This window comes from Sinohyriopsis cumingii, chromosome 4, assembly GCF_028554795.1.
Source record: "Sinohyriopsis cumingii isolate HCF-2022 chromosome 4, ASM2855479v2, whole genome shotgun sequence".
Classification (NCBI taxonomy): Eukaryota; Metazoa; Mollusca; class Bivalvia; order Unionida; family Unionidae; genus Sinohyriopsis; species Sinohyriopsis cumingii.
The window spans coordinates 5,335,088-5,351,138 of record NC_142964.1 but is presented as its reverse complement, the minus strand read 5'-3'; the positions used below and the strand labels follow the sequence as shown (position 1 = coordinate 5,351,138).

The following is a 16,051-nucleotide window of genomic DNA, read 5'->3' as shown; positions in this document are numbered from 1 at the left end:
CTCGAAAACATGCAATCATTTTAAAATAGGTGAGGATTTAGATCAACACCTGATGTTTATAAACTAACAGTCATGTTCAAACTGAATTTTCTGGAAAATATAAAATTCCTAGTAAACAAAATTACATTACATTGACATGTAAAGAAAATAAAAAGATTCCCAAACCCACAAACAATCAAATCAAATCAAATACCAATTAAATCAAATATAAATTAAATCTAATGTATGTAACAGTAAGAAAATGGATGAGTTATCACAGAAAGATTCAGGTGCTTTAATTTAAAACGTATGCTTCTATACAATATGTTACCTATGAACTGGTTTTATAACTTTAATTACGTGGCAACCTTATTATAATTTTCAATAAGTTCTGAAACTCTGATTTTCCAGATATTATGTCTTTAATCCAACTACTCTATAGCATATGCCGCTATACAATATATTATCTGTAAACAACAGGTTTTATGACAGTAATTAGGTGTTGAGCTTGCTGAAAATTTGGTTAAGTTCCAAAATACTGTAATTGTCCCAGTATTTTGTCTTTGATCCACCTACTCTATGTATAGAATTGGTGTGAAAATAATATTTAATGTGTAATAGTGATTGAGGTACTCCTTAGTATTTAATTTTGCGGCCTTTGATGTCACATTTACAGAATTCAAGAAGCTTTTAGTTAATCAAGCTTTGTGGCCTTTTTATGTCTCATTATTTAACGCCTGAAGTGACCTGACATAATTGAATCAATATTAATACACTATGCTGCTCTATAAACACTAAAAAAAAAACATTATTTGAAAACTTTTATTCATGAGGTGTTGATAACAGCTATAGTTCAAAACAATGGAAGTTGTGTAGTCTGAAAGAGGAAAGGATAAATTGCATTACAAAAGCTACATATATTTGAAGCAGACAAATTTAGCTGATGGTGTTGTGTAATTGGAATGTAAAAAGCACAGTAATGCAGCAGCAAGCAAAGTGAAGTTGAATGTAGGAGGCCAAGATTATGTTGGACATTTACATGAACATACGTGCTGTAGAGACCGATGAAGCACAGCAACAAAATGTTTCTCATTCGATTGCGACATTTATTCAAGATGCTGCAGTAGATCTACCAACAATACATACACTGCATCATAATGTTATAAGATGTAGACAATGAATTGGAAATCCTATTCCATTTCTGCAAATAACTGCTAATTTGATGATACCTGATTACTACAAGGTGACTACAGATGGTCATGATTTTCTCCTTTATGGCTCTGGATCAACAAACATGAAAATGCTTATTTTTGGAGGACAGGAGAACATCTGTATTTTCCAAAATAATTCTCACTGGTTTTTTAATGGAACTTTTGAAACAGCACCAAGTATTTTTGTACAACTCGATCATTAGTTGATGATAATACTTTGCATTGCACCTGTGCCTTACTTCCAGACAATATATAGAGAGTTGTTTCAGCAGTTAGAAAATCTGAATAGCAATCTGAACCCAGTTACAGCTATGGTTGACTTGAATCAAGCAGTTATTAATGCATCACATTAACCATTTCTAGAAGAGGAAGTGAAAGGATACTTTGTCCATCTCAGCCAAAACTTTTTCTGGAAAATACAAGAACATGGTTTTCAAGTGAAGTTTCAAGAGAATTCAGATATTGCTATCAAATTATGAAGGATGGCAGCATTGGCTTTTATTCTGTCTGAAGATGTTATTGATACCTTTGAATAATTGGCTGCACATCTGCCAAATGATGCAGAGCCTTTAGCTGACTATTTTGAGGATGTGTTTCTTGGAAAGCCACAAAGATGTGGCTGCCATCATCCGTCATTCTCCATTGATCTCTGGAACATGTTTAATCATGGAGAAGAAGAATTACCCAAAACAAACAACCCTGCTGAAGGCTCACAACGTAGCTCCAAACTAATGTTGGCAGTTGTCATCCAACCATATGGAAATTTATAAATTGCATCAGTTATGTACAGTCACTGTAGCAAGTTCATATTATGCAAGCTTTGGCAAGGTCATATATATAACAGCAACCAATAAAGCACTATGCTGATGTTAATGTTTCCATGTAATTTGTAAATATGATTAGCATTGCAAGATTGATTACCTATGTGGAGTGACACACAACTTACACTTATAGTACCCCTACCTATTACTCAGTTTTAATATCAGAATTTAAGTTGCACTTGTGATGTAATTTCTAAAGCAGTTTATACTACATTATAGCTTATCTTCATATGATGTGCATTGTTATACTCTCCTTAACCCTTTACCTCATGCAAGCGTCTTTGAACGCCTTTACTCCATTCGCATGGAAGCGCCTTTTGACGCCTTTACTCCATTCACATGGAAGCGCCTTTTGACGCCTGCTGTAAACACCAGCTGTAAACATCAGCCATTTTGAGCTGGTTTTCGTAGCGCCACCTTCGGGGGAAAAACCCCCCATTAGATACTACATTCATTTCTGCGAATGACAATTACGTCTGATCACGTGGTCGCTATGCATGCACTGGTCGATATCTGCTATTTAAAGTAACTGGATCATAATCTCCACTCTCCAAAATGGTGGTCGCGGATTTCATTCAGTACATACGAAGTTTTCAAGATTAGAATAACAACTAAGAAAGATTCAATAACTTTGGTAAAGGCTCTGATATTGATGTAGGCAGCAATTAGTTTTTATAAATTATCCAATTCAGATGGCTTAGTGATGTAGACGCAGACGAAAACCTTGTAAATTTCGAGTATCGGAAATGGCAGCTACGGTTGGTCATGGGGCTTCACTGACATGACGGTGAATGAGTTCTCTCTCGATTTTGAAGCACATAAAAAATTCTTCCATGAAAAACAATTACACAGCTATAACAATCGGACTTTACTCTTAAATTTTTCCGCATATAATAGATGTTTGCCATAAATGTAAAATGGTTAAAATTGCTGTTAAATGTAACATACACTACATTACTTAAAAGTTCATAGGCAGGATTTCATTCAGTACTTTTGAAGTTTTCACGATTAGAATCACAGCTATGAAAGATTCAGTAACTTAGGTAAAGGCTCTGATATTTATGTAGGCAGCAGTTAGTTTTTAGTGATTATCAAATTCAGATGAGTTAGCGATGTAAACGCAGACGAAAAACATGTAAATTTCGAGTATGGGAAATGGCAGCTACGGTTGGTCACGCGGCCTCACTGACATGATGGTGAACGAGTTCGCTCTCGATTTTAAAGCACATAAAAATTCTTCCGTGAAAAATAATTACACAGCTATAACAATCGGACTTTACTCTTAAATTTTCCACATATAATAGATGTGTACCAAAAAGGTAAAATGGTTAAAACTGCTGTTAAACGTAACATACACTACATTGCTTAACATTTTGCAGGCAGGCCTATGCTTATATGGTCGGCTATGTAACAGGTGTTCTGTTTATAGCACGCTGCACTTTGTCACTATGCTCTGTGAGGTAAAGGGTTAAGAGGGCCTCAAGGGGGAATAGTCCTTGAATAATGAGTCACCCTCTATAAATAAAGCATATTATTAATATTATTATTATTGCTATCTTCATATAATGCGCATTGTTATACTCTCTTTAAGAGGACCTCAAGGGAGAATCATTCCTTGACGAATGAGTCACCCTTTATAAATAAAGCTTATTATTATTATTATTATCAAATTATTGTTTAATTCTTGAAGCAGGACAATTTTGATCGTGAGGAAACAAAGTGTATTCTGTGTTGTTAGGACTATGGAATTTTAAAAGTACAAAGTGGGTGACACTTAGAAATATACACAGGGGGATAAATGGAATTTAAGTCCATTTAAAGTCACAACAATGATTTATTTGTTCTGTTGCTGCAGTAATTTCATTTGGTAGTGACACATGTTTGGTTCTCACTTCAAAATTGTTATTATACTTAATCAGCTAAAAATTTATCATATTTGGTATATATCTTTACATGCATATTTGATTAAAGTGCCTTTCTCATATGAAGACATCTTGTACAGCTGCCCCATCCACCATTTTTGCTTCTGGTTTTACTTATTTATTCCATGTATGTGCTTCTTTTATACAGGGGAAGATTGTCCTGTCACCAGGACAGGCACTGGATGACATACAGATAGAGGAGTACCAACTGCCTCCATTTCAATTTATCTAATTAGGAAGTGATAGCCATAATGTTAATAAGAAAGTGGTTCATTGTTAAAACCAATTTGAAAGGCTTATGTTTTCTGTGGCTAGTACAGTTTTCTTCATGTGCACTGCATTTTTTTCACAGTGCCTTCAGATCAGGTCTTGGTATTTTTGGAGAACAGGCCAAACAGTTAGCTAGAGATGTTCTTCACTGGTTTAAGACTCAATTTAGTCTGAGGTTAGATTTCATGAATATTCCGTCTTTAGGATTTGGAGTGTGATCTATTTGTAAAGCATGTTCATTTCAGGTTGCTCACTCTTTTACCAGGTCTGATGAAAGTTAAGGTGAGATGCTTTGCATCATTGTTTTCAGAAAGATTTAGTGGCAAGAAGAATGGAAGACAAATTTGAGAACCTTCCAATGAAGAATGAATGGTACAAAAGAATCTGCGAAAGTTTGAAAAACATGGAAACCTGTATTTGGATGTACTTATAACACTTACATGCCTTCTTGGAAACTGGTGTGTGGATTGTACATTCGTAAACTTATTAAGCCATCATTGATGCAGATTTGTGCATGAGTTTTATGTGGAAATGCTGCCATACAGAGGTTGTTGTTTGTGAGAGAACTTGCGACTTGAGCAAACGTTTTATCGTTTTCCAAATCCTCGTCTTGGGCATTAGTGTCTTCTGAATATGCGACCATTTTCAACACAGTTGTGCTGTGGTTTAATTCACCATCATCTGATTTATTATTATAATGGATTTCTGCTGTTATATCTCATAAAGCAGAGCAGGTCTTGTTTGCACTAGGCCGAGTCTCATTGCTGTTTGAGTCCATGTATTGCATTCCTTCGCGTGTGCTGCTAGTAACGGTTCTTTCTTTTGGATGACTGGGTTCAGGGGTATTCCTCGTTGACCTACATGGTTGACTTTTCATCTCATTGTTGTACTGTAGCCTCGGTTCGCAGATGAATTCTCAGTGAGTACAATGTCAGACTGAACTTTGCTCGAATTGTCAGCATGGGGAGGCAGTGTACTTTTGACTGTTGAACATGGATGGGTTTGTTCACATAAATGTTGCATTGCACATGACGTCTCCGCCTGGACTGACTTAAGTATATCCACTGAGTGTTTCACATTTTCCATGTCCTTCAATAAAATTGTCCACATAATTGTAAGATACAGGTGGAAACTTTGATAGGTCCAATGCACAAAAGCTTGGTATGTCATTTGGGTCTGTGGACAGAAATAGATTCAAAATATCTTTCATATTATTTATAGATTTATCCGTACTCTTCCTCTTTATCATTCTCTCAACTGTTTGTACCACGGAGAACAGGGTCCATTTTGCACCCTCAGTGTCACTGTCACATTATGTGTCAGCACACAGCTTCACAATATAATCAAATGGCAATGTGTTCATTTTCTTTTGTACAAAACAAAGCAGTTCATTCACCATTATTGTTTGAACAAATGTCAAATTCATCCAGAGTTTGCAAATCTTAGCCAGTTTGTGTGTTATTTAAACAAACTGAATCAGATATCTAAAGAGGAAGACCAAATTCCAGACCTAAGTTGTGAAAAACCTGATTCAGATACATAGCTGCCAACCCTCACGATTTTGGAGTGAATTTCATGACTTTTTCAGCAATTCAGGCATTTGTGCCCCAATTCTCAATTATTTTAAATTTTTAATAAAATAACCAATTTCCCATTAGGCACTAGTCATGATATCTGTTGTTGCCGAAATGGTCCGGTACTGCTGGTCGTGATATTAGTGGAACTGTAGCTGATTGGTACAGTTGGCCCGGTAGCAAGCATTATAGTGTATTTTAATTTATATGTATAAAAGTAGTTTTACAAATGCTTTTGAAAGAAACTGGGGCTTAACTGGAATTTTGCTTTGCGCATGTGCCGCAAACACTTATTTGAATTACCAATCGGCATCACATCTTGAAAATGTCTTCACCAACAAGGAAAAAGAAATGTATTGCACAAAAAGTGAAGTTTAGTTTGGAATATACCAAAAACTGGCCATGCATTCAGCCATCAAACACCAACATCATGCTTTTTGCACACAGTGTGCCACAAATTTTAGCATCAGGCATGGAGGCAGAGACGATGTGAGGAAGCACATAGGTAACAAAAGCACATATAGTCTGACTATACATGCCTGTTTGTTAGTACCCCCCCATGAATTTCAATGATGAAAACGTCTAATGTGATAAAAAGTGCACAGAACTAAGTCAATTGAATGACTGATTTTTAATTTCTAACCTGACTGTGATCAGAATGTCACTAATACTGGCATCCACTTTACCCTTCATGCTTAACGGACTTTCCATACTAACATGGCACCATATTGCGCACACTATGGGCTAGTTTATTTATGTCAGACAACATAATGACGTATTTCATCCTATTCAGTAATTGCCGGATAATTCTGTAAATTACCATAACATTGAGAGTTTGGAATTATATCCCTTTGCAGACATGAAATAGAAATTAAACCGCTTGTTAAATCCACATGAAAGGCAGATTTGTTGTTGTCATTCTTTTCTTTTGCTTGATTCGACATTGTAAATATCAGAAGCAGAAGACATATGTATGTACATCTTTAGTAGTGCATGCACCCCTTGGTTTTAAATGGACTCGTCCAGGAACTGGAAATGGATCTTGAGCATGTCCGTCTACCATATTGAAAACTTTTGTTCAGCATGAAACACAATGATGATGACGGTGTTATGGGCCACTCTACTCACAGTCAGGTTACAAGTTATAAATGAATGAATGAATTGACTGAGTTCCTTGCATTTTTTTCACATTAAAGGTTTCCATTATTGAAATCAGTAGGGTGGTACAAACAAGTGGATTGGTATAGTCAGACTATAGAGGTTGAGAAAATTAAGAACTCAGAGCAGATTTCAGCTCTGGACAATTTTAAGCCATTGATGGAAGACCTGCAAGCTACCAATGCTGAAGCATTGTTTGTGAGTTTTCCTGCAAGCAGCCAATGCTGAAACATTTTGAGTTTTCTTGTTGAACACAAACTACCTTTATCAGCTGAAGATCATGCTAAACATTTGTTCCAACAAATATTCCTGGACTCGAAGATTGCTTCATGAATTCATGTCAAAATTCACTAATTTTTATCCCTATTTTCACTAATTGTCACCCTAGAGGGTTGGTAGCTTTGCAGATATCTCAAGGGGAAGACCAAATTCCAGACCTAAGATGTGAACAAACTGATTCAGATATCTCAAGAGGAAGACCAAATTCCAGACCTAAGATGTGAACAACCTGATTTAGATCTTATAATAATAATAATAATAATAATAATAATAATAATAATAATGAGGACTTTGTATAGTGCCTAATCTTTTGAAGCTTTACAATATTAGACAACACCTAAAAGATAAAAGACATATGTAATGATATGATTACAAAAGACAAACACCATGTAATTAGAAAATCATAAAACATGCTGAAATTATTTAAGGTAGGAAACATTATTAGGTTTTTAAGTTTGTTCTTGCAGTCGAAATAGGTGAGTTTTAAGAGCACTCCTAATGAAATCACTTTGTCCAAGTTCAGTGGCCAATTCGCATCTGTGTGGTGACGACAAGTCAATTGAAATTGTGTTGTCAAGCTTATCTCTAATGGTTTGTACTTTGTCATGAAAGAAATTTGCAAACAGGTCCGGAAGGTTGACTAGAGAGAAGGTAGTTGGAAGTGGTGTACATTTGTTCCTTGACAATAGCTCGAAGAGCTCTTTGGACCAGTAACTTTCTTTGATAAGAGGAAGTTCAGAATCCAGACCTGAGATGTATTCTTATGGTGAATGTTTTATTCAGAAAAATGAGGACTCTTTGGTTTTACATTATTGAAGGAACTTTGCACATTGCTGTATTGTTTGATATCATATAGAAGCGTAGTGTTTGCTCTTGATGCCAAATGCCTAGTCCTTTCATATGGGTCTGTGATAACTGTGGTGATGTCACCGCTCGTGGAAGAAAGGTTCTACTGATGTAAAGTTACAGTTGGGGTTGAATCTATCAACTGATGTCTGAGGTTGGGGGAACTTGTTCTTGAGGACAGGATTTATTCTCGTACCATATGAATAGATGAAGATGCAGTTTGTGAAAACCAATAATTTTAACAGTTATGTCAGTTGTATGTCACAGTAGTTCTTAATTATGAAAGATGCATATGAGGAACTGTGAGAAAAGTTTCTAAGTAGGGTAATTTTTTTAGTAATGCACAATTATTAAGATACCATATATACTTATAAGTTGAATCAAATTAAAAGCAGCAAAGATACTAATCTGCTGAAGCATAATTTGCCTGCGGATTGGGGTCTGTGTTGTTTGTTCTACTGATTACTCCTAACAAACTGCACAGACCTAGATATGCCAGTGCATTATGCAGTAATAGATCTGGGTTTGTGCAGTTTGCAGTTTGACTCGTCTTATATACGGTAACTTTAGTTTTCTGCAAAGAGAACCATCATGTCCAGTTTACCTGCATGCCCAGTTTATGTAAGTTGTGAATTGCTAAGGTTTCCAAAGATTTCATTTGCTTTCACATTATTATTATTGTAAATATTAAAATTATTCTTTTTCATTATTTAGTGAGACAGAAGTTTTAACCATGTCATTATATGTACAACCTCTTGTAGAGTTCGTTGATAAAATACAGCTAAGAAAAAGTGAGATCATATAGTGACTTCATATAGGTCACGTCATAATGTAGTAGGGGTGAAATGATTCATCTATATATCAATGCATTGATATGTTTGCTGAAATGATACACATATTGATACAAGATGGAGAATCGATACAATACTATACTTAGCGTATGCATGCTATTTTAGTCTTCATCAGTCATGAATAATTATTAGTTGCCTTGTTATTCTGTAAAATTATAATCCATTATTTGAGAATACCCACTCGCTGTCTGCAAGTTAACGCAAAGTGGCATGGATCTTAATCTCTCCTCCCCTCCATTTCATGCTAATCATGTTAAACCAGAAGTATGTTCATCATATACTATACATTCCACATGTTTAATGAAGTACTTTACTCATCATTTAATAACCACTTTTACCCGAAGTTTCTACTTTGAATTGCATCTTGACTACTTTGGTCTATTCGAAAGCTATGCTACCGATGTGTTGCACGTTGAAATTATGTTACATTGAATTCTCATTTGTTGTTGTTTCTTATTTGGCTCCAGGTTAAACAATAACAATCAATCAGAAATCAATGTAGCTTATTCTCAGCATGACAAAACAGGAAGTATTGGCAGAGCAACAGAGTCTTTGCGGAAAAGTCATTAGATATGTCAAGTACTTAAGCGGAGATGCTGTCAGGGTGTGTCATTGCGCAGATCATGCAAAATTTGTATGAATTCGTGTGCTTGGAGAACAGTGAAATACAAAAGTGTGCTAAGTGAAGTATACAATTTTTATTGAGCCATTCTTGTGGAGACATCTGCTTTTCCAGTAGCAACTGTTCCACATCTGGGTTCTTTAAGCACAACATGAATAGTTGTAAAACTAAATTTCATTAGAACAACGTGCACAGGAATAAGAATTATGGCATAGTTTGAACCATTCATGAAGAAAGTTTTACAATTGTGTATTTAAAATATGGGCTACCTAGAGAACCCAAAATGTCTGACTCCCAGCAAATACATGCTGATGATAGTGATGATGACAATAATTGTTTAAGTTATGAAGTATATCCGATTATTGGAGCAGAGAAATTGTTAATGGGAGACACCAGTGAGATTATTTTGAGCCTGAAATGGTGTTAAATACGAGTCAGATATACATGCTGGATGGACAAAAAATAGACGGCATGACCCTTTTAGTGATATTTCGAAAGTAGATGTACAAAGGGCAGAATAATGACAATTTAAAAGTATAATTCAATTTTATTTTTATTTTTTTAATTAATCAGATTTGCCCTGTAGAAAATATGGTACAAGACCATATAATGTATCCATATCAGGCTTAAGATAAATTGAATAAAATAAGGGTTTACAATGCAATTAAGAAGTAAAGATATTTATTTTAATACCTCTGTCTGCACAAGCATTGATGGACTAAATACCCTTATACAGCATTATGGAACAGATAAGATATCTGGCATAGTAGTCAGTAAACTACTGATTTAACAAAGGAAGTTTATGTTAGTGAAAAATCCTATTTTGCAGCACATGTATCCAAAATATGTGATCTCTGGAAAATTGTACATAAGAATCACAAAGAGTTTGCTTTCCCACCATATTCAAGCTAGCTAAGTATGTACCCCTTCAGAAAGAAGCACAGAACAATATTGAAGCAGAGAAAAGGAACAGAGTATGCTCAGAATTAACTATAATCATTTTTTCCTCCCCTCCTTTTTCTTTGATAAAGGGAGGTCTCCCTTAAGATAAAATCATGTCATCATCTCTCCTTAAATTGAACATGGGAAACAAATTCCTCTTTTTATGCAGAGTTATTTAACTAGTGAATGAAGTTGCTGATGGAATAAATGAAATTAGCATGGAATGAGTGGTGGGGCAGATTTCAAACTGCTCAAATTTATCACCCTGTGTAAGTTAAAAGAAAATTGTACAGTAGGACTCGGTGTAGTCGATGGTTTTCCTTCTGCACTAACAAATACAAGTACCTGTGGCTGCAGCAGTCTTTTGTATTGGCAGGAAATAAAATGTGATAGATTTTGTTGGTATTCAGCCTTATTCCCATGTCCTGATTTGTTCTAGATGAGATTTTCTTTGCACGAGGAAGTTGCATTATTTCCTCTGTTTTGAAGATAACATCGTAATGTCTTCCATGTGCAACTGAGACACAAAATTGGTAATAATATGTTTTCAAATCATTCATGTTGTACAAAACAAAGGAAGTTAAATGGAGCCACCCTTAAAGGGCCCAAAACATGGAATAAAACTCACTGCAACCAAAATGTAGTCTGTTTGACACTATTGCTGATATCTTCTCATCAATGAGAATTGCATATAAATATACAATAACTATGTGTCTGTCTGTAGTCTGCATACTGAAAATACAACCAAGAATGTCAGCATACATGAAAGGGCACCAACTGCCTTCCAAAGATGGAAAGACCATCAAGTTCACATGTGTATATAAATGTATTGCAGGGTACGTAATGTGAATTGTATAGATACATGGCACAGGTGTATCATTTTACCCCTATAATGTAGTGAAATCATAGATGTCATAACATAAGGATCACATCATGAGCTGCACAATAATTATTTTACATTCACTGGACTACTTTAAATCAAATCTTTTCCAGTCAAAAGTGGATGAATTTCTATCCCTCACCTCCAGCACATTAACAAGTTTCTGTGAAGCTTACAAAACTGACTGGCCTCAAGAAGAATCGCATGAGACACAATTCATCTTAGCATTATGCGGCATTATAACAAGTAAGTCCATATTGATTTGTAGGACTAATTATTTACATGTCTGTCTATATTAAAATGTCATCCATCATTTTTATGATATAACCACCAAGCAGTTCCATGACATAACAAAGTCTGTAGGGCCCCCAGTTGTCCATGCTGTTCACTGTGATTGATTACTGCAATCTTGCCTGTCTGTTTGGGTTCCAGTTTCAGGCTTGGCTAATGTTTTTATATGAGAAAGCTTTCCATTAGCTTCTTGTGGGTTGTTGGTTTTTCTTGGGGCTTTCCAGGGTTCTTCCTACACCAGTTCTACTGGCTGCCATGTATAGCCTATCTTGTGCTGAAAAATGATGTTAAATAACAACAACAACAAAGTCTTTAAGTAAAATAAAATTTTTATTGATATAATATAAAAGGAAACTAAAACTTTTATTGATTTCATGTAAATTTAAGAAATTATATGACAGTTATCACAATCAATTCCATAAACATCAAGTAGTTCATGCAATAAATTTATTAGTTAATGAATTAATAAGGACTGATGTAAGGTCATATACATTGACCCATGTAAATTTACAATTCATTTCAGATGTGGCTGCCTCTGCATATGGTAGAGACTTTCTTGTCAACAACCAGTATGGCTGCCAAATCCTGGATACTTTCATTAATGTGCTGTCTGCAATGCCTATCAGTAAATGTGCTCATCTCAAAAAGTGATTCAAAATTATGTGATTTACAGTATATTGTCTTTCTTTCCCAGGGAGCAGGAATTTGTATTGTTATTAAGCAAAGATGTAGTAGGTCACTGTAAAAGAATTGCTGTGAAGCACTTTCATATATATCATGTGTATAATCATAGATCCTACTAATGGTGAATTAGTGTTGAAATTGCTGTTTAAAACTTGTTCAGCTTCATTTTAGTTCATGGCTGATAGCAACAAGGGCTATTCCAGGAAAAAGCTGTTTTGTGGGGGAGTTGGAATGAAACTTTATTTTATTCTTCCTAGTGTTGGATGTGAAAAGTTTTTTAATTTTCATTTGTTGTGCAAGTGTTTTAATTAAAGTAATTTGGGTTGTTAAAGTAATTTGGGTTGTGATCAGTGTTTCATTTAATTCCATAAATGACATGTTGTTTGTTTCTGATTCGCAACATTTTTGCAAACTCTGATAACATACTATCATGTAAAAAATAATGCTACACTACTAAATAGGAAATTATCCATTTGGACCATCCAGGCTGTTTCTGGGAAGCATTCATTGAAGTTGCTAGTAACAAATAATACACTTCTGTTGAATCCATGTGCTTTATGTACTGCACCAATGTCAATGAAAAACCAGGACACATAAAAAGCTTGATGTTTTGTGGAGATGAATGACAAGTGGTAGGTGGAGGAAGGGCCAGGTTAAAAGTAGAGCAAATAATAATAGTAAATAATAATAATAATGACCTTATTTAAAGAGGGTAACACAATTAGCTAAAAACTAATCTACCTTGAGGCCCTCATACAAAGGAATTTATTTATTTAAGCTGCATCTCTGAAGCCACTGGATATATTGGGTTTGGAAGAAGGAAATAGAGTGGGTATTTCAAGTGGAATACTATTCCAGAGCAGAGTTCCAGAGTATTGGAAACTTTTTTAAATAACTCCTTGTTTGGTTTGGGAATTTTATACTGTTTGGTAGACATGGATCACAGGTGGGGTGTATTACCAGGTAGCCTATACAGGAATAGTGGTTGTAAATATTCAGGAGCACTATTATGAGATATCCTGTACATTAATTTGGCTTTTCTCAAACAGATTTGGTCTTTAATAGGTAATATTTTTAACCTACCAGCTAAACTTTACTTGCTTTCTTTCTGGATTGATATTAGCCCAAATGCTCTTTTTTGAAGATGTGCCAGCTTTGATATGTTTTTATCATTTGAATTACCCCATACTGTACTACAGTAGTCCAAATAGGGTTGTATGTAACTGTTATAAAATAGTTTTCTGTGCCTTTCAGGGAGAAAATGTCTTGTCCTACTGAGAAGCCATAAACTTGAATTGACTTTTTTACTGATATGTTTGATATGTTCAGTCTATGATATATTATTATCTACCAGAACACCAAGTAGTCTATCATGACAGACCATTTGCAGATTTGTATCCTTCCATGTCAGACATAGTTGATCACAATCAAGATTTGTCCTTCTTTGCTGTGTTGAGATATGTAATGTTTTAGTTTTACCAGTATTTACCACCATGCCATTACATGTGCACCAGTTTTCCAGTTTGTTTAGGGCATTCTGTAAATGAAGCAGTTGGTCCACAAGGCAGAAAAATGAAAACTGACATTGTTTGGGTGTGTGTGTGTATGTTTATCCATTCCTCCGGGACTTGTATCATAATCTAGTATTGGATGGAAACTGAATGCTTGACAGGTTAGCTAAGCACAAATTGAATGATCTAATGTAAGAAGAGTCCAAGCAACCCTTACAACAGGTAGGATTTGGATGATAGCTTGATTCCTTGTTGTGTCACTCATTGGAAGCGTACAACTTTATTTCAGGTTTTGTCTCAGTAAGTCGTTTGGAGGTGGCTTTTATATTTAATGGAAAGGAATGACAGTGTTATTTTAAGTTTTATTATGGTCTGGGTGAAAAATTTTGGTTTTGTGGTTTGTGGTACCTCAAGATCTCCCCACTACACACACATTTCTTCATGGAATAGTTTCTATCGTGTTTATTTTTATCTCCTCACCAACATAGTTGACGAAATGATATACTGTTTTGCCTGTTCATTCATAGGTATATTTTCACATGTGTGTTTGTTCCTTCATATGTTTGGTTTACTACACATAAAAGATGCCAACAGGTATAAGGGTACTAGGGTACCTGCCAATCAGAGGTATGCCTCTTCCACAAAATAATTGACTTACATTCCACATGAAAACTCTTGATTGAGCTGTGAGTGTGATACAGTGGCAAGTATCAGAGGGTGGTTGTTTGATCTTGCCATGCAAATGACCTGTTGTGTTGTAACTATTAATAGATTTCACAAATTGTATGATCAAAGAGTTACTTATGAAGCTCAAGCTCAGTCTCTAAATAAACATCTGCATATGACAGTGAGGAAAGGGAGTTAGGTGATGACTAGTTCATGACAATGAAGGATTTCAGAACTTTATCAGATAAAGGGGATGAATTCTTGGACTTTCAACCAGAAGATATTAGACAGTGATATTTATAGGATACAGTGAATTAAAGAAAAATGTGGACTTAATTTCAGGTTTGTACATATTTATTACAATTTCCATTTGATGGGGTATCTGTTTTCCAACATTCTGACAGCTTTAGCAAGACCCTCTGTATCTTGAACCCTATTTCACCTATGCTCATAAAAATATTTTTATAGTGATGCATCTCGGTGAGAATAATGACTAAAACTAGATAACTATAAACTAACTTTCTTACTTGAGTGACGTGTAATTTCAGTTGGTCATTTGTTTCAACCTTAATATTTTACTCTCTATTTTACTTATACTGAAGAAAATTGGTGGATACATCTTAATAAACAAAACTCAGCCATACCAAAACTAGGTCAGTGTGACCCAGCTAATTCTTAAAAGACTTGTATTTTATCTCTGTTTGTTACATCCTGAATATCTTGAACCCTGTTTCACTTGCACATGAATATTTATAAGTGGATTGCATCTCAAAGGAAGAAACTCAACCATACCCAGACTAGGTCATTGATGTCTAATTTTCATGTCTGATGGACTTTTTCATTGTCAGCTGTCAGCTCATTACATCCTAAATATTTTGAATCTTATTTCACCAAAATTCATGTTGTTGTTGCTGTTGTTGTGGTAGGGTTTAACGCCATTTTTCAGCACACGATAGGCTATACATGGCAGCCAGTATTAATGGTGGAGGAAGAAACCGGAAAACCCCGGAAAGAACCACCGACCCACGAGAAGCTACTGGCAAGCTTTCTCACATACCCACATTAGCCGAATCCGAGATTCGAACCAACGCAGACAGAGGTGAGATGGCAGTGATCCGTAACAGAGAGTGCTTTAGACCACTCGGCCACTCGGGGCCCCCGGCAAAGTTCATGAAAATTGTAGTGTACAGTTGTAGCTGCATCTCTAGGAGACTAACTCAGAAATACAGAAATTAGGTCATTGTGAATTGATTTTCACTATTAACTTTTGTATTTTATGTTTATTCATTACACACATTAAATCTTGGATCTGATTTTACATTTTTGAAATTTGGCAAGTGGATACATCTCACCAAGTGTATTTCAGCCTTAGAAAATTAGATCAGTGTGACCCAGTGTTTATTTCTGGATTGATTTGTGTAATTTCAACTGTGTTCATTATACCCTAGACCCTAATTTACCTAAATTCATGAAAGTTAGCATGGTTGCATGTCAAGGAGAGTATTACTACCATATTTAACCTCTGTCAGTGTGACTTAATTGTC

General features: G+C 35.3%; 1 protein-coding gene across 2 annotated transcripts in view; it reads left to right on the top strand.

Moving 5' to 3' along the window:
- The window catches only part of LOC149800565 (heat shock factor 2-binding protein-like), a 69,479-nt gene that overhangs the window by 31,421 nt on the left and 22,007 nt on the right, over positions 1-16,051 (top strand). For both annotated transcript variants that reach the window (XM_089954512.1, XM_089954511.1), the window contains exons 6-7: positions 11,469-11,601; positions 12,170-12,293. In XM_089954512.1, the coding sequence (XP_089810638.1) occupies positions 11,469-11,601; positions 12,170-12,293 (257 nt within the window). The remainder of the gene's footprint in view (positions 1-11,468; positions 11,602-12,169; positions 12,294-16,051) is intronic.